This window comes from Ammospiza nelsoni, chromosome 1 (genome assembly GCF_027579445.1).
Source record: "Ammospiza nelsoni isolate bAmmNel1 chromosome 1, bAmmNel1.pri, whole genome shotgun sequence".
NCBI classification, from domain to species: domain Eukaryota; kingdom Metazoa; phylum Chordata; class Aves; order Passeriformes; family Passerellidae; genus Ammospiza; species Ammospiza nelsoni.
In genome coordinates, this window is record NC_080633.1 from 51987004 (window position 1) to 52007032 (window position 20029).

The 20029-nt window shown below is 38.2% G+C and overlaps 1 protein-coding gene across 2 annotated transcripts in view; it reads left to right on the forward strand.

The window, feature by feature from the left end:
- The window catches only part of TPK1 (thiamin pyrophosphokinase 1), a 302955-nt gene that overhangs the window by 39796 nt on the left and 243130 nt on the right, over positions 1-20029 (forward strand). For both annotated transcript variants that reach the window (XM_059478894.1, XM_059478901.1), the window contains one exon: positions 17464-17538. In XM_059478894.1, the coding sequence (XP_059334877.1) occupies positions 17464-17538 (75 nt within the window). The remainder of the gene's footprint in view (positions 1-17463; positions 17539-20029) is intronic.

Genomic DNA, 20029 nt, shown 5'->3' on the forward strand with positions numbered 1-20029 from the left:
TGATTTTAGCTTTCTAAGGAATCGAGAGTTAGAAGTAAACCTTCATCTGCACTCTGCTGTTTTGTTTTTTCACCATTGAAACTTCATTGATTTTAAAACTACAGGTGTGAAACTTTCCTCATTAAATTGCATACTGCAGTTGATAGGGCACATCCATCTAAAACATTATCTTCTCTCTGGAAAATGAAAAAAAAAAAAAGTAGTGTTGCTCACCGGTTTTATCTGATCATCATTATAGCAAAAAAGGAAGTAAGGGAAGGCATTTTCTTAGAATATATGACACATAAGAATTTAATACATTTTTAAAACAGTAATATTAAGGGAGAATGAAACTGGCTTTCAGTGGTTCTTAAATCCTTCAAATGCAGCTGTTGGAGGTAAGTCTAGTGTGTTAATGGTCTTGTTGGTACTGATTATTTCAATAAGCTTAAGGTGGTAAGACTGTGTGCTGGTTGGAATGTTGGGATAGGATAAAGCTAAAAGTCAGCAGCATACCAGGGATGAAGAAAGGCTGGAAGAGAGACTGCAACATAACAGCTGTTTTGCCAAAGCTTTTACTTGTTTTTGCCTCTTTGAAAGTGAAACACTTGTGGGCACACTTCATATCTAGAATTTCTTGCACTAGATTTTATCCTAATAGTCAAAACATGCTGTTCTTTTACTGTGGTTCAGGAAAATGGCATGAAGATGAAGTAAAGTTTGTGGCACAGACTTTTTTACTTGGCACATGGGGTGAAATTGTGGCCCTTTAGAAAATCAACTTGAGCTCCCCAAAGGGCTCAAACTTAGCAAATCATCTGAACACTGTGGCAGTCCCTGGGATGGGAATTGTGCCCATTAAATTCAGGTTTGACTGTACCTGATTGTGCCAGTGACATATTTATCTGGTTATTAGACTCTTTCACCAGTCATGACTGCCAGCTTGGGTATGTCTCAGTGCTTCCTAATGTGGGAGGATAGAGTGTAAGAAAATAAAGATAGTGCAGAAGGCAATCTCACCCCTGAGGAGTTGCAGCTGCACTAATCACCACAGATTAGGAACAGGCCTGCCCTTAGCAGGCCACAGCTGTGTCTAGTAGGGATGAGTGCTGTAAAAGAGTGGGTTAGCTGCGTGAGAAGTGGGCTGGAGTTTTTTGGCTGTGCTGTGAAGAAGAAGTCAGTGCTGTAAGGAGCTGTCCATGAGAAATCACCAAGAAGGTATGGAACTTTTGCAATAAGATGACAATATCCTAAGTCCCCACAAATTGTACTGGTGGTACCCCAGACAGCAGTGTCAGTATGAGTAAATGCCATGTGCCATCTCACTGTGTGCTTAATCTTGGAAAGTTGCCCTAAATCTTGTAATGCCTTTTCTTTAGTTAGAGGTCCCTTAAGATCTGTTTGATTTGCCTTGTCATCGCTAGAGTTAAGAGTGTTTACACTTGCTAATGTTTTTTAAAAGGGTTCTTCAAAGAAAAAGTTAATGGCCCCTCATCTGATTTAAACCATTTTTCATCTTTTTTGAAGGCATATGTTTTTTCTTCCATTAGGATCCTATCATTTGCTGTAGCCAGACTGCCATAATAGCACTCACTGCATTGCAAGTGGTGCCTTTTGTGCATTGCAGTGCCTGAGATTATTAAAGAAAGTTTCTTTTCTTTAAAAAAAGGCTTTGACTTTTTTATCAGACCTAAAGGCTATCAAGTTTTAAATGCCATTTGTTTTTCATTAAAAAGGCTTTTCTATTTTAAATCCTTGACTTATTGTTATTGGAAAAGTAATATTCATATTTTTAAAAAATTATTGATGCTTAATCCATTAGCTAAATACAGAGCAGTAATCCCATATGGCAAAGTAGGGCTTGCTGGATGTGTGGGAGTGTGCACATGTGTGTATGTCATGAATATTTTTACGCTTTCAGCCTTCTTTATTTTCCTCCTTTAACTTCTGCTTCCTCTAACTTTGTCCTGGTGCAGAAATTATGAATGCTGATTAAAGATTCATTTACATTCACATGCCAAACTAGAAAATCAACCCAGTCCTGATGGGACCAGTGTTCATGCTTCTCTTCTTTCATCCTACCCATATTTAGAGGTGCTCCTTGAATATGCTTTCTAAAATAAAAACTTACATTTGATGCATGTTCCTCATCTGCATTTAGTTGTAACGCTACCTCCTGTTTCAAAAGCAGGTGAATCATCTGCTGGAGGCATATGAGCATTGTAGACAGGATCAAACTTGGAGTTTATCAGCTGTGCCCTTGTTAGGTGTTGTCATATTGGTTGATAGCGATCTTTGTTGTGGCTTTAGGGAGGCAGTGGGAGGTGGCATAAGAAGCCCAAGAGCGGTCAAGCTGGGGGAAATGTGTGTTCCCAGTACATCATGCTGACAGGAAACCTTGATTTGGTTGTCGTACAGTTATAGAGGAGTTAAAGCAAAAGCTAACACAGAAGTACACTAAAACAGCAGCTCACCATTCTGCTACTTCTGTGGTGATGTTTTTGTGCAGAGCTCTAGGCTCCCCTGCACCATCTTCCCTGATGTAATGAGTCCTGTGTGTGGAAGACGCTCCCAGGTGGGGGGCCCTGTAATGCCCTGGCTGGGGAGGGAAAAGTGCTTTCACTGAGATTGTCTCCTTTAAGGGTCACTCACTGTGCTGTCTGGCAGAACTGATTGAGAGGTCTTGACTGCACATCTTTGGTTTTCTGAATATCATCCAAAGGTTCTGCTCTGCCTGCCACTATCATCAACACACATTCACCTGTTATAGTTTGACCAGTATAGTTTGACTCTAGTTGTAGTCAAGGCATGTTAGAGAGGTAAACGTGTAAATAAAAGCTCCTAAACTAAATTAACATGAATCCATCATGGATTTATGTCTTTACACAAACTGAAACAGAAGAGAGAACTGCTGCAGCTGGGTTTTTTCTGACTAATTCGAATAGGCTTTTCTGTGATTACAAGAATAGTAGAGTAGAAAAAAGTTATTTTGTTATTAAATTTAAATTATTTGATAGTTGTTTGAACCATATGTTTATGAATTGCAAAATTTTGCAGGGTGTCAACATGTGTGGCAAAATCATGTTTTACTATAACCCCAGTTTGTTATCTCCTGGTTTTTGTCCAACATATTATGCTTGGAGAAGTAATTTGATCTAACTAATATTATACTCATACTCCATATAAAACTTTGTAAACTATTATTGCATTAAAAACATTTAACTTTTTATTTTTGTTTTGACACTCACTTTTGTTTGTTTTTCCCCCCATGTGTCTGAAATTGGTTGTCCTACAAGTTTCATGTGTACAAGCTATTTCAGATTAATTTCAGTGGCAACTCTTGTAATTTTTCTGTAATATGCCAGTTTTTTAAATACTTAAGGCCTCTGTTTATTTAAATTTAAAAGCCTGCAAACATGTTTTTGGCTTAATCTCTTAACTGTGTTGGTATTCTTTCTTGGCCAACTGATATTTGGGAAAAAAAGTTGGAGTAGTTTTGATGAGAGATTATTTTGACTTCATTGGCCTGGCTCTGAAATTAAGCAGCTTTTTGAAGAATAGATAATAGTTTTAAGCTTGAAAATACTTCTATCTACCTGTTAGCCTTTTAGCCTGATTTTTATCATTCCCATAATTCTAAAAAGAAAAAATATCATATTGCTCCCTTGTTTTTAGCCTTTAGTCTAATGTGTAATTGGAAATGTTAAAGTTTAACCTAAGTGACCAACTGATATTTGAGAATAAAATATACTAAAATTATTTCCGTTAACAGAGAAGATGTACTCAGTATTTTCCTGAATCCTTACCACAGAGAAATGCTTTTCATGACAAAGTTTAAAACCCACCTGTAAGATTGTTGCCACGTGCAGGAGCTGTTGTCCAAAGGAGGAATAATATTGAGTAAGAGAAACGTTATTGCAGGAAATTTGCATGAGATATCTTTTGTCAACAAGAGAGGAGAAGATTTTGATGCTGGTGGTTAGGGAGTTCTCTCCTGATTAAACTCCAGGCTGTCCACTGCTATGTATCTTATTATTTCCTTTATTCTTCTGGAAAGATGTAATTTCATTTTTTTGTGTGTGTTTGAACGCTCTGATGACATCTGTGATGTCCATCTCCCCGTGGCTGCAGAAAGTTTATTTTAAGTGACTAGATCAATGTAAGGCAGAAATTCTTTTCCTCTATGTTATGTATTCCTGGCTTGTGTGCCTATTCCCATGCAGAAACCCTCCAATTTCAGATGGACTGTGTCTGGTTTTGCCACAGTGCATATTGGTGTAGTCTGAAGTTTACAATTTAGCTGGGAAGAAAACCCTGGGGACATAACTTCAGAGTCTTAATTTATTCACTAGGTGATGCTGCTTCTCATACAAATTGCTACAAATCTCTGTACTTAGTGAGGCCAACTGTGAAATGAGAATAATAATGCTTATGCACCTTTATAAAGTGATTTTAAATCTACAAATGGAAATTTAAGTTCAGAGCATTATTATTATTAACCACATTTTCCAGATAGGGTAATGAAGAAGAAAGAAGTGTAGCTCCTTTTCTAAGTATCTTCTCCCCAAGTGTACTTACATGCTGACCAGGGTGTATTTGCTGTTCCTCTCTGGATCTGATAAACAGCTGATAAGAGTTGTGTTTAGTCTGCATAAATTATGCTTTTAGATGCAGCCATTATTTCCTCTAGATCCAAATGTTGTTTAACACATAAAAAAGTGCTCATCAGGATAGAAATAATTTAAGTTTCCTTTAAGACTTTTATTTTAAGGGGCTGCCTCTAGACTGACTATTATGTGATCATCAGTTCTGTAAAATGAATTCATCTGTTAGTCCATGAAGCAGGTGGAGACAGCTTTCTCATGCAATCACATAACAAAAGTTATTAGATTAAGAAATAGTAATAAACATGATACTGATTCAATCACCCTTAAAGGTTTAAGCCTTTAGGACTTGTATTTTAAGGGTAACTCCTTTGCTGCAAAGTCCAGAAAATCACCTTAACTATGTGAAACTTAATGGTAAGACTGTATGTGGGACTTTTTTCACACTGAAAGTAGCAACATTCAATTGATTTTAGAATCCCTCCAGTACTGTGAGGTTCAAACCTTTGAAACACAGTAATCAGTTGTCTGTTAAATTTTAATTTCTGGCTGAAAGTACCAATATGACTGAGGTTGCATTAGGTTTTCTGACTGGGTTGGGTGCTCCCTAGAGCACTGATTTTGCAGAGGTTATGGTAGAAGACTATAACCACTGTTAACATGGAAATTTGTGGTTCTTCTGGAATGGATAATGTGGATTTAAGATTTACATCTACACCTGCCCTACAATGCTGTTTTGGTGGATTTTTTGGCCTGTGCCGCTGGTGTCTCAGGCTGGGGGTGCTGAATGCTAAGGATGTTTTTAAAGGGGAGTCCTTCAATGGTGAACTCTGTATCTTTCTGCCTGAAGCTGTGAGGATGTGTGAACAGCTGTGCACACTCAAAAGTCAAAGAGACTTTAGAAAACAAGATATTGAAAGAAGCTGGAGAGAAAGGCAGTTCTCTGCAAACATGTTGGAGGATCACAAAGATCTCTGGTGGACTTGGATGGAGTAGCAGCATAAGCAGTAGAATGTGCTTTGAGGTCCACTTTAAATAGTCAAATAAACCAAAAGACATCAGGATGAAAATACTTTATGCTAGTCTTAATATTCACTTCAGGAGAAGTAATAAAGTTATTTACAATACAATGTTGTGTATAAGGAACTTAAATTAGGTCTTGGTAAGAGATACTGCTTATTTAAAAAGAGATGTCCACTAAGGCAGTCATTATACTTTTCTACTGTATAGATTTATGGTTTTGAAATGGTTATGCCCCATAACTCTTAATTAAGCTTGACAGTTTTAGCATTGAAATTGAAGTAGTTGGTTGAAAAGACAGTCTGCAAACAAGAGCCTCTCTTAATGGTCCCAGAGCTTGTGTTTGTTTACAGGCTTTACTGTATTGTGAGAAAAGGAAGAAAGTAACAGTTCTCTTTAATTATATATCATCTGCAGCTTGTCAAAACAAGGGACTATAAACTAGCGCAAGTGACTTACAATAAAAGCAGTTATCATAGGCTTTGTGTAGTGACTAAACCTACCAAACTTTATTAGTGTGACAGGTATCTTATGGGAACAGTTTGTCATAATGATTTGGAGGGTCAGCTTGAGTGAGTAGTCCCTTACAGGCATGACCTACTTTTTTGAGAGCTAATCTTTGCTGGATATGGTGTCTGTTCTGCCAGACTACAGTGATCCCAGTGATGCTATCACACCATTTACTTGAAAACAGCTTTTTCAATCTTGTTTAAAAGTTACATGAACCTTAAACAGCTCTCACTACAAAGTTTTCCACATTAGGTAATTATTTTTTACCTATGGAAGAAGCATCGATATTCTGATAGTGTTCTCTTTTTGTTTCTTTATCACCCCCTAGTTTTATTCCAAGAGACAGCTGTTAGTTCCTGATTTAAGTAAGCTTATTGTAGCTATTCAGTCCACAGAACTTTGATTTTAGGTCTTATTTTTCTGCCAGATGCAGCACAATGACATATTACAGAATAAAATGTGAAGAGGAACTTCATCCAGCTTACATAAAAATTCCTTACCTGACTGATAATGTAATGCAGTTTTCATCACCTTTGTGGTTTTTTGTCTTTCTTTTTGTTTATTTTACCTTGTTTTCTCCAAGTGTAGATTTATCTATTTATAAAATATATACAAGAAGGTTCTAAAAAATGTTTTCTTAAGAAGCCAGTGGTGGATGTAAAGTTATAGAATGTCCTAAAACAGGCAGCAAAATGGAGCTGCCTTCATATGGTAAAAAAAAATTAACTTTAGAAATAATAAAATAAAGTTTGTGAAATCAGAAGACAATTTTAGGAGTGAAATGTTTTTAAATGTTGGGAAATTAAATTCATTCTTTTCTTCCTATATCTGTTAAAAACTCTAGTTGTAATATAAGAAAACATTCCCCTCCTCGTTGTTCTTTGCCAGAATCTTACTCCAGAGGCCCAAACACCCTCCCACTGCCACCACTGCTGGTGTGGGCTGTTGTTACGACCATCTGGAAAGCCTCTTTGCCTTTGTGAACCTTCTGGATGGCACTCTGGACCTCAAAGTACGGAATAATCTGCTATGAAAACAGCAAGACTGAAAAGGTGGTATGGGCGCAAATGTCCTTTCTGACATGCACCCCAAAGGGGTTTGGGGTGTTACAGTACCAACTGTCTCAGCATAGATTTTCATGGAAGCATATGAGGTAAAATCCTGGGAGTCACTGGGAGTTGCCTCATCAGTCTCATCCATTATATCTGAGGAGTTAATAATGAATGTTACACGGGTCACAATTTACTCAACTTTTTAAAACTCGGTGAACTTACTAAATACAAAATCCAGCCATCTCCAAAGTACATTGTGGCCTGGTTGAATGCTTTGTGCTTTTAAATAAGTGCTTAATTAGTACACATGAGTCCAGGACAGTGAAAGATAGTGTATTTGGATGGCTGAACAGAAGTAGGGAAAGAGAAGCCTGTAATTGTCCACACTGGAGTTTGGCCAGAAGCCATTTGTGATTTGTAGTGTGTCTTACCAGATAAAGCTGAGGAGCGGAAAGGAACTTTTGTTTTTTTGTATTGACTCATTTGCTGCATAGGAGTGTGATCTTCCTACAGTCACATAATGCCTGTTTTCCCCTTTCTGAAGATGGGACTTTGCTGTGTACCTTCACAGCATTTTACTGGAATTTAGCCCCTGGGCTATTCAGTGGATGCACACTGGACTTCATATGATGGTGTACTTGTCCTCAGCATGGTAGCGGGACTGTATATAAAGGGAAGAGGGAGAAATTGTATACAAAGTGTACAATCCATCAGTGTAAATGTACTAAGGAGGAATCAAGCTGAGTTTGGCAGTGGGAATATCATGAGAAGTGGGAAGACTGAAGCATCTAAAATCCTGCTCTGTTGGATTTGGACATTTTATGCTGTGTTGCAGAAAGCTATTCCCTCCTTTTATTACTGCTAGTGCCAAGTATTCTGAAGATAGATAGAAAACCACTCTTCTTGCCTGAAAATTATCCTGCAAAACCAGAGGTTACGCTGTTCTCCGACAGCATGTCACACGTTAGGGAGGAGGCAGTGGATATAATCCTGTAATACCGTGGTGAAGTAATTGGAGGATGTATTCAAAGTGGAAAAGAGTTGTCTGAATAAATTGGAGAACAAACTTTAAGTCAGTGGACTGCAGAATCAGACTTCTACAGGCTACTCATGTTTAACTGTTTTATGAAAATAGTCCCATCATATATTTCATTTTGTAGCAGGGAGGGAAGAATCTTCTTCCCCAAGAGTAATGCCATGTCTGGGAGGGAGAGTGCTGTCTTGACTGAATTTGGATGTCAATTCCCTCTTGATAAGGAGGGAACCTGAATGTGGGTCACCAGTCTCCTGAAGGCACACACTAACTTTATCCATGCTGATAAAAGGTATATCTCCTTCCCAGTTTTTAAAAATGAGATAGCTGACGTTGTGAAGCAGGATCTAATAGGTATGCTCCAAAAACATCTACTTGAAATGTGTGCTTCCAGTGAGATCAGTAGAGAAATGTCTCGTTGGTGGATAGGAGTGGTGTTTTGACATCAAGAGAGGCATCGGATTCTGTCAGCCTCTTAAAGTGCATCTTGGTGCAAATAGAATTCAGACTTTTATGTGCATAGGAGATGTTAGTGCCAGGAACTGAAGGCTCAGTGGAGCACTTGGTAGCAGCAAGCAGGGGTTCTAAATGCTGTGCAGTCAGGCACTTCTGTGTTCCAATGGTTCTTACTCTTTGGACAGTACTCCTGTATGCAAATCATTAAATGCGTATTACGTTTTGTTAATCCTGTAGAAAATACCTAAAGATATCTGTTGACCATAGAAATGGCACTGTACTGTTTGCTGAGCTGAATGTTTGCTGATGGGATTGTGCTTTGTACCCATTTGCCCAGAGAGACTCCTGACATCTGCCTGCTCTGCCTTGTGATTCCTTGAAGTCACCTTGCCCTTGCTGTGTGCAGATTGAGCTGACAGTATCGACTGCTGGTAGAGCTTGTATGCCTGGTTGTCTCCTTGGAAATAGAGACATACCAGATAACAAGTATTGTTAGTGTGATGTATTCAGACAGTGTTGATGCTGTGTTTTTAAAATGCATGGAGGGCATTACATTCATCCTGACTATTACAGAGCGAGAAAGTGAACGCATCTCCTTGGTTTTCATTTAAGGTTGGAACTTCCTTGAATAGTAATTGTTGTTTAGATTTTCTCAAGATTTGCTTTCATTTTTACTTTGATGAAGATTTAAGCTCCAGTCTAATGGTCTGTGCCTAGAAGTTTTAAACACTAAAGTCAATTTTACCATAAGACTATCAATATTTTTATAGCAGGACTGTTTGTCTAATTCTTGTCTTATAAGGTCTTCCAACTGGTATCAAAAGGTGTCAAATGGGTTCTGTTTCAGATGATGACTTGCCTGTGAATAACAAAAAAAAGCATTTAGTATTTTTTTATAATGTAGTTGTAGTGAAATTAATGCATTTTAAAAGTTCACCGTACGTGTGAAAGTTGTAACCCTGATTCTGTAACCCTGGTGACTAGTCTTCTCATTCTGCACAGAATTCTTTCCTCCTGCTATTTCACTTCCTATTCATCACTTCAGCATCACCTGGCTATTTTTTTTCATGCCACAGGATAAATCATATCTGAATAATATTGTAGACCTCTACTTGACTGTGCCTATACCAGAAATCTCTCTTTGTTGGATTGTTGGATAATTTGAGTCCAATCTTGAAAACTGTAAGAGTGTAAGTGAACAGGCAATATCTCAGCTAAACCAACCACTGCTGCTTCCAGTTAATTCTGACCTTTGCTGTGCTTGGCTGGAAATGAAAGTCCAGATTGCACAAGGTGCAGAATGATGGGTATGGTTTGGCCACGTCCCTCGAGACAAGGACGAGAGTGTGGGGCAAATCAAACCAAAGGCCTTGCAGTGGCACATGGTGCATCTGCCAGGGTGTGCCTTGAAAAGCCTGTTTTATGGTTTGTGTACATTGCTGCCCCTCCCAATGTGACTGGTTACTCCACTGTGTTTATTTTCAAATGAGAGTTGGTAATGGGACACAAGCATCATTTCCATGTACATAATAGTAAGTGTGGTTAGGATTTCTATTTAAATAGCCAGTTCTCATGATTCAGTTGAGTTCTGTGTTGCCCTAGAGAGTTGAATCCAGCCATGAAGTTTCTTTGTGATGCTGGACAAGTTATCTAAAGCTGAAGATTCACTACTGGGAATTGTGTGACCTTATTCTGCTTGACCAGACTGAGATGTTTGACACATAAAGAGCAGAAGTCCAAGGTACTCAGAAATGCAGCTATAAACTATAGGACTTGGGATAAAAAGAAGCATCCCATCACATACTGAAATCAGAAATGCAGCTCTCACATTCTCCAGAGAAGCACCAGCATTAATTGAAAAATTTCATTGCAAGGCATGGCACCCTTCTTGGCACAGTGGTTGATGATGTGGGTAAATTATCCCATGTGTATGGCCATGTTTGCAACTTATTGTGAGAAATTAGTTGGTTTGAATTCATCCACATAAATTCTTGTAGAGTGCTCTCCAGAGGGTAACACATTGCAGCTTTTCAATAAGACTGTTTGCACAAATCCCCTCTTCTTCCTACTCTTCTTACTGGAATTTGCCTGGAGAATTAGGAGCTGCAAAATATTTAAAAATCAATAGAATTTACATGAAAAAATGAACACTAAGATGCATTGACAGGGATAACAGTGCCTTTGCACAAAAATCAGTTGTGTATGCATGTTTAATTTATACATTCAAGAAGTTTGAGAACATGTTTGTTAGGGTCTGTGATCCTTTTACATAATTTGTGCAGTTTTATTATGGGAGTTGTCACTGTTATGAGGAAAATTAAATGGCTTGTTTGGAGGCTTGGGATTCAGTGTGGAAAAAAGCAGCTACGCAATGTTTTATAAGCAATGGCTATAATTAATACAGTAGTCTAAGCTTAACTGTTTCTCTGAATTAAAGCTGACAACTACCTTTTCAGCAAGAGCACAGATGGAGGAAGTAGATTTTACTGACTTGAAGTTTAACTATTTTCAGAGTAGTAGTTCTGCAGGAGTTGTGAAACTTTTAACATGTGAAATGTTTATATTTTATAGTGTTGATTTGGTCTGCATAATGGTCCTAGGAAATTATCCTTTTTTATAGTCCTTGGTATCTCAGCAGAGCACTGGGTTTCCCCAAGAAAGAAAGCACTGTTGGGGGAAATCTTGGTTCAAGAAAGAGAAAAGCAGAATGAGGAGTATTTTTGTATAAGGTACACTATTTGCTCTGTTCAAAGTGAGGTTTTAACCTAAAAGATAACCTTAGAAATAGCATCTCAGGGTATGATGTTAAGTGCTTTTTCAGGAGTTAAAAATGCTATATTTATAAATTTTGATTCAAGTCCCCCTTACACCTTCCATACATGATAGGTAGTGTCAGATTGCCTCTTAAATTAAAAAAATCTTAAGTTTAGAGCCAAATTTTGATGAGTATAAAATTACAAAAGTGTCATGTAAGTTAAACTGATCTTGCAGCATAAAATACAAATAAAAATTCAGAAGCCAGAAGCCATGTGGCTATTGGCATATTTACATTAGTATTTTACTGTGGATGAAGAATATAATTTTGACGCAAGTTGCATGATCCTGCCTGTTTGCTGTGGTTTGCTTTATGTTGCAGGGTGGTTTTGGAATATGTAAACTAATTTCCTTTGGATAAAAATGTGCTGCAGGAGTGCACATAATGCTCTCCTACTGCTAATGGGTCTACAAAACCAGGCTAAACTGAACCTGAAGTAGCCTCCCTCTCCTCCTTTCTCCCAAAACGTGTGTGATGTGAATATCATACCTTCAGCACCAACAGTTTTGCTTTACAGACTGATTTTATTCGGCTATGCTACTTGCTAAGGTAGATCTACATACTACTCATAGTGAGCTGTCAAAGATATTAACTGATAAAATCAGAGTCTTGTCTTGTGAATCAGAAGCCAACTTTTAAGGAGTGCTGTATCAGCAAGTAAATTAAGAATTGTATGTGTGTAGCGGGTCGGAAACTACTGTTGGGTTTTTCGATGTCTAAAAAACAAAAAGCAAAAAACCATGATGAAAGCCTTTCAGGAAATGAGGAATCCCCCTTAGTTTCTAACCAGTAATTTACTTCATTCTTGGTGGTGAGATTGTTCCATTTGAGTATGTGTGGGAAGTGGATGGTAGCTCTTCAAAAAGCCCTGAACTAAATGGTCCATTTCAATAAGAATTTTATCAGTTTTGAATTAACATTTGGAGACAGGTGCTTACTTGGCAGAAAATTGTGTTAATTTGGTGCTGATCCCCAAACTCCTTTGTTTTAGTTTGAAAACCCACAGTAATCTTGCTGTGGTGATCTGTAGCAACAGCCAGATCGATTGTCACTGTGGTTTTGTTATGTTTGCTGGTTTCATGAACTGCTTTCTCAAGGGTTTATTATGATAGGCTCTCAGTAAATCTGACTTACCTGGAATTCTTACAATCACAATTTTGGTGTTAATTCTTGTGCAGCTGAAGGAACATCAACTGCCCAAAGAGCAGCCTCAGCCCTGTTTCTCACCTCTCTTATCTGTCAGTTTTGAAACTGTGAAAAACAACCTTGTCCCTTCCTACATACTCTGACATTTAAGTGGGCAGTGATTGTTCATTTAAAATTAATCTGATGGGTAATAACTTTCTGAGTAACTTATGTTACTGGAAACCAATTTTTTTTTTTTCAGAGGCGGTTTATTTTTTGTTTTGTTTTTAATTTGGGTTTTTATTTCATTGTGGGGTTTTTGTTTGGCTATTTTTGTGGGGATTTTGGGGTTTTTTTGGTGTGGGTTTTTTGTTTGTTTTTGCTGTCCTGGTTTATTGATATATCATGGTGTATCTGTAGACTGATGTGAGAGCAGAAACATGAGCAGGAAGAAATTTTCAGTAAGATCATTCAGAGGTTTTTCTCTCAGATGCTGTTGTATATTTGGATGTCCACCTATATGATCAGGAATGTGTATAACTGCAGTGTCTTTTCAATGGATCTTGATTAGCATCTTAGGTATTTAGGTATATTTCTATCAGTACACAAATTTTCTGGGAACCTATAACCATCTTCCAACTTTCAGCTCTGCCCCTATACTACCTGTCTCTTTCCTGCTTCTTCCTCAGCACTGAACCTCCTTCTTTGTTGATGTTTGATAGAACACTGGAAAGGAGAGGAATGGCTCCTCTTCAGGCAAATAGTAAAATGTAAATACCAAAGAAACAAACCCAAAACATTAATTGTTTAGTGGAAGCCACTTTGGTGTGGCTGAAACTCTGAATTTGAAGTCATACTTTGTCAGCACCTTGAGGCATGCCTGTATCTCAGCACAGCATGTCCCCCCCCATTGTGTATTCCCACTTGCATCATGTCAGAAAGTCTGGGAATAGCAGTGATCTTTACCAAAGGCCTCTTGTTTGAAGCATTGAAAGTTTTTCCCCGCTTTAGAAAATTCAATGCCAACATCCTCGCAATATGCAGAAAAACTCTTTAGTGATATGATTCTAACACTGAAAGGAGGCAAAGTGGCATATATTAATTTATTGGCTACCAGAGTAAAGGTTGTCTTTAAAAATATGTGTTCCTTTTACCTATGCTTTGTGATGGACATACAGCCTTAAGACTGGCACGTGGCAAAGAGAAATCAATTAAAAATGCAAAATGATATTATAAATATAAAATAACTAGATAAATACAATATGATGGGGAGAAGCCAAGAAGGATTTTAGAATAGCAAATCTATGCTCTAAAATATATTGGAATTGTTCACAGTGAGTTACAATGTGCTAAAAAGTCACTGCATAGGCAGTGCATAGGCTATCAGGGATGTTCACAACACTTTTGATAAAAGCCCTTTTCAAAGCAAGAAAAGTTGCTTCTCATGCTTTATTTGAGAAGTTTCATTAAAGAAGTACAGCTAAATAATTTTGGAAAGAAGAAAGAGAAAAAAGCTTTCAGGAAGGATGAGATGATGATGCCAGTGTAGAAACTTGTAGGCATTGTTGATTGATTGATTGATGGACTGATTTGTAACTTAGGAAAGGTTTCCAACAGGAATAAAAGTGATCCAGCTTTATTCAAAGATTAGGATTTTCCAAGTCTGCTAGAAGATTTTTTAGCTGTGTTTTTTCATGTAACTGCCTGTTCACATAGTTGTGCCCATGTTCATTCTTATTGAGTAAGTTATGCCTGTAAGACTGCAAGGTTTATAAGCATCAAATAGAAAAACAAGAGGGGGGGAGAATGTGGTTCCTTAAATGCAAGTAAAAATTTCCTATAGTCATCCTCCTTTTCTGTAGGCCTGCACATCACAGGCCTTAATTCTTCTACAGGAGGACTTTGACCATGGGACTTGACTCCATTTGTTCTCTGAGTTGATGTAAATATCAAGAATAAGCTGCAGGTTTTGTAGGGAGCAGTTTTTTCTTCTTTTGCTGCAGATGGTTGAATTTGCTCAGGCTGCAAGAGCTGCAAAAGTATGTAATGAAAGAGAAAATTATGCTAAAAATGGAAGAAACTATGCAAGAGAGAAACTTGTTTTGCATTTAGCAAAAGGCTCACAAAAGTTTCTTCAGTGCAGATATCCATATCTGGGGATATTGCTGGTGATTTCTTGCTTACAGAAACCTCTTTCCCATTAGTCCAAACAGAGCACAATGTCAGTAAGAGTTGGGTCAGTGTGCTAATTATCTTTGTGAAAAATAGATGGGTAGACAGTCCAGGAGATATGTGTCCTAATTTGTTGAGGGCTTTTAAAGATAAATGGCCTTGAAGTAGATTTGTTTTCAAATGAATAGCCAGTAGAGTGTTCAGAGCAGTGGCACAGTGAGTTCTCATCAGTTTTTCTCAGAGTGATGAATGTTGCATATTCTGTCTGTTGACATGGTCTTTGCCATCAGATGTCCCAATATATTAATAGTTTTTAGGGCAATGGTTGTAAATTATTGCAGCCCAATTTTATTACTGTTTTACATCTACTGAGGACTGAGCCTCGTGTGCAGCTTTGTATTAACTCAGCAGGCACCATTAAAATATTGACATTTAGGCTCATTTTGTCAGCATTAATCATACCATTAATCATAGCATTTTATCATGCCTTAATTGTATGAAATGACTGGAGTGTTCACTTCTCTAAAAGCAGGTGAAACAATAATTTCCATTTCTCTACTTTTTCAGCCTATAACTGCCCTTCAAAAAACCCAAACAACAATGAACCCTAAAGACATAACTCCCTCCATTTCCTACCTCTTGTATGCTGTGGGCATCTGCTTCTTGACTTCTTTGCAACAACTGAACATGTAGACCCAGCATCTCTTATGGGCCTCACTGGAAGCTCCTGGAAATGTCATCTCTGAAAATCAACCTCTGAAATCTCAGTGTAGACACCTGCAGCCAGGTCTTGGCTTCATAAATGTACCCTAATATATATAACAAGAGTACTTCTGATGTGCAGAAAGAAAAGCTGAAATCATATGCTGAAATGGTTTAAGGGTTTAAAACAGGCACAGAAATGCCTTTTGTGATTCACCAGCAAGAATAGGCTTACAGCACCTGTGCCTGCTTTGTATTACTGTACCAGTGACAGAAACTGTGATATTTGCTGGCTCTTTTCAATGAAGAGCATCACTAGATGATTATGTTTAATACAAGGAGTTGGCAGCCTTTCTCACTTAACAATCATTAGGAGATCTGCTGCTGAGGTCCCATTTTGTGAGGCAGCTGGAAATTGGCACTTAGTTTGAATGTATTGTTTTCTACCTTTCTCTTAAAGTTCAAGGGCAAGGCAAAACTGTGCACAGGAAAAACTTTTCTCACTTTTCCTTTGTTTACTTGGTCTTTCCACCTCTCCCTATGAAAATTTATTCCCCTATATATACATGGATTAAATGGAAGTGAGGACAATGTCAGCAAAGATGGAAGCAGAAGGCTTGAGGGAGGGTATTTGAAAGCACCAGGCTATGATAATCATGTAGAATTTTCAATGGAGTAAAAATCATCTAGGTCTTCATTTCTATTTCTCTTGATACTTATGAAGGAGGACAATACTGTTACTTCTGTTTTAGGAAACTGAAGCCTCAAATGGGTCAGTGGGGAGGGAAACCCTAAATCACTCAAAGGGAAAGGTGCAGAAGAGGTAGAATAGTGGTATCCCAGTCTGCTAACCTTCACTTTGTTCTCCTAATCACACATTTAAATAATTATTTTAAAGACTGCCCCTTCCAACTCCCATCCCTACATGTTCCTTCAACTTCAGCATTTTGACCAGCTGTATTTTCCTTGATAACATGATATGGCTTAGGCCACAGGCTTCTACAGTGGCCTTCTGCCTCCTGCTGTACTGGATCTTCTCAAAAGACTTTCTAGTGATAGAGGATTTCTTTTTTCAATTATAGTTGCTTCACATGACCAAATATTATTCATTAACTTGATTGTCTAAGGATATCAAGCTCCAGGGGAAACTTGTATTCCTATACGATTGGCAAGATAATTAGGAAGTGAAATAATGCAAATCCCACTGCAGGCAGCCGCCAAAGATTTACGTATTTACTCTTGGAATTCAAAGTGTGTCATATCATACATCCTTCCTTTCTTTTAAGGCTTTTCTAACTGCAGGTTTATTATCGACCTTCAGCATGCACGTTTGCAGGGACAGGAGGCTTTATGAGCTCAATCAACTTGGGCTGGTAAATCCACTGAGGTTTTTAGCCTACAGTATCACCTAGATAACACAGGCTAAAGTACACTTGTGCTTTTACTAGCTTTTGATTTTTAGCTCCTGGGTCACGGACTTTCATTCTTTGTTTGTAGAGTATCTACCACAATTAGAGCTTGTACATGATAAGAAAACACAGGCACAGAAGCCACTGAGGGCAGCCAGAGTTCGTCATCCTCCAGGAGGATGGAATATTGGGTGTAGGTTAGAGACATCTCATATGGAGTCTCCTCCAGCCTTCCCCATTAACAGAGACCAGGGTAAGCTCATATCAGTAATTGCTGCATCCAGGCAGGAGTAGCAAGTGGGAGATGAAATGAGAGAGCTGTATAGATGTGGGGTCCTGTTGAGGATGGCCTTCGGTAAGTAAAAGTCACTTATAAATTAAGCATGTAGCAAAACCCTACCTAGTAAAAGTTATGTTACAAAGTTCTGACAGTTTTTCAATCTGGCCGTGGTAAAACCTGAGAAGCAAGGATGTTAGTGGAGTTACGTGGTTGGACAAAAATGCATCTGGCAAAAATAAAATTTAAAAAAAAAGGACAAAAAAAAATCAATATTCTTGCTAATGAGAGCCAACATTTATCTTACAGGGAACCCGAAGTTTTGCCTTCTGATTCTGAACCAGCCTTTGAACAGAGGTCATTTCCATTGCCTGTGGAACAGAGGTAATAATAACTTACATACATCTTCATTTGCTTATTTTCTTAGCTGTTACCCAGCTAATGTACTTCATGTCTGTTGAACTGCAGTGTGGTGATTTCCTCTTTACAGAGCAGTCTTCTGGTGAGGGTGTGAACTGGCAGAATATGTCCCTTGTTGCTGAATGCAGCAAATGAGCTGATTATGCAGATTCTGCCTCCTTGCATTGCACACGTCAGAGAGAACTTTGTGCACTGATCTGTGTAAGACTGTAGCTTTTCAGAGGCTTCTTAGGAACAATCATTGTTTTGCTGACAAAGTGTAGCAGATCAGTGGTGCATTGAAGAGTCTGGAAGTGTGCACTTCTTTAAAGGTCATCAGTGAAAAGTGTTAAATTTAATCAAAATAAAATGAACCGTGTAGATACTAAGTTGTGAAAGCGGTGGGTAATTTGCGTGCTTGTCAGAAATATGCAAATCGGATTTCACTACTCCTTTGTTAAATATGCACAGTGCTAATCATCATCTCTGGTATGATAGCTTCAGATTTGCTGACATTTTGTGGAGATATGTAAATCTTTACAAGCTTGGAGCTATTAATTCCTCCATGCAGGAACGTAGTCCTTCAGAAGCTTTCTGAAAAGCCACAGGAACTGTGTCTAACTTACTCCCAGGATGGGAACCTTGCAGAGAGATTCCTCTTAACTGACTGGAGCAGATAGAGCTATTTGGTTGCACTATAGGCAGAAGGGCTGGCAGGGGGTAGCTGTGCAGTTAAAAGGAATTGAAGTAAGGGATGGAGTGAGCAGGATATAGTTGCAGTACTTAATTCCAGTAAGCCCAAATTAGGTACCCATATAGCCAGAGGAGTGATAAAAAAAAGGAAGATAATTGTACAAAATGATTCAAAGCATCTGAACAAGTGCTGTACCCCAAACAGACTCACTTTCATTTGCATAATCAGCAAGAAAGTAACAAGCCCTCAGTGGAAGGGCTGTCCAGTTATTTTATAGATGTGATTCTACATATTTTTTTTCATTTAAAAAGATGCACTGAAACACCTGCTTTGTATTAAATGGACAAGGAGTGAAGCATTTGATCTTACTTCTATGTCCCACCTTTCCTGTTTTCAAGATTGGGGTTAAAAAAAGAGCCAGTGAACCAGACATGCACAGTTTCTGAATGGCAGTATTTAGTGCCTTGTAGTACCTTGCCTGTGTTGCTTTAGTGCTGTGTTTCGTTGATCAAACTTTTGTTTTGTCTGTCCTTTAGAATATTAAGTCTTTAAAGTTTTTTTTTTAAACTTTAAGTCTTCCTCATTTGCTCAAACCATGGGGCATGGTGTTCTTACGGTAACACTAATGAGCCTTTAAACTGTAGTGCTTCTGTAAAGGGTTGAAATAAGAAGCTGAATAAAATCAAGTAGGCCAAAGACTGTCTAATTCAAAGCTACCTCAATGGGTTCCTGCTCTCTGAGCAGAACTGTTTTGAAAGTGATCACTGGTGCTGTAAACAGTTTTCCAAAGAGTTTGTGGGAGGAGCAGAAGTCCTAATTAAGCTATTAAGACTTTTGCTGGGAGATTACTTTAAGAAATAGGTGGATATTTTCTAAGTAAAATGACAGATGTAGGTGGTTAGGTAGTAAACATGAAATGTTTTTCTTCGAAGCATCTCAGCTGCAGCAAACCTTAGTGAACCCAGGACAAGGTTTTGGTAATGCCTGGCTTACAGTGCTAGTGGACTACTTGGGGTGTCAGCAGTTTTCTGGATGCTGCTTCTGGAGGAGGGATTGTTAGCACAGGGACTGTTGCAGGATTACAAGAACCTGGAGTCTGGTATGTGAACTGAAAGAAGTTCTGAGGGATTCATCCTTAGGAACAATGCTTGATGACCATCTGTGTATGCTTGAGATATCATAAAGGAGAGATGAGAAGGAAATAATAGGGCTGTTAATCCACAGAATATTGCTAGCTACACAAACTTGGGGAGAAAGGGAGAGAAAAATGCAAAGGAAAAATAAGATATTGTCCCACTTCTCTGAATTACAGGAATCTTGTGTTGTTATACTCAGTACAGAATGCTGAAATGTGTTATTTTCAAGTAGTTTGGTCCTATTGTCCTGGTTTAGGGCAAATTTGGGAGGAAAGCAAATGAAACAAGCATCATAAAGTTACCCCATGACACACATCAAAATAACTTCTTTTGTTAGTCATGTCAGTTTATTGTCAAGTAAAAAGTGATGTGATGTGAGATGTCCTAAGTTTAAAAAAAGAAATCACATCAATAAGTGGCTATTCTAGGCTAAAATTATCCCAGGTGTAACTCCTCTTGACCTTGAGAAAAAGTGGTTACAGCTAATTAACCTTTGTCTTATTACACACATTTATGAAATCTATTTTTACTGACATACTTTCTGAAGAACTATTTCAGTCAGTACAAGTTTGCATGAACTTCCTTCTTTGTGCTTTGTGAAGGACACTAAAATCAGATTTCATCACTTCCAAGAGACCTCTTTTAC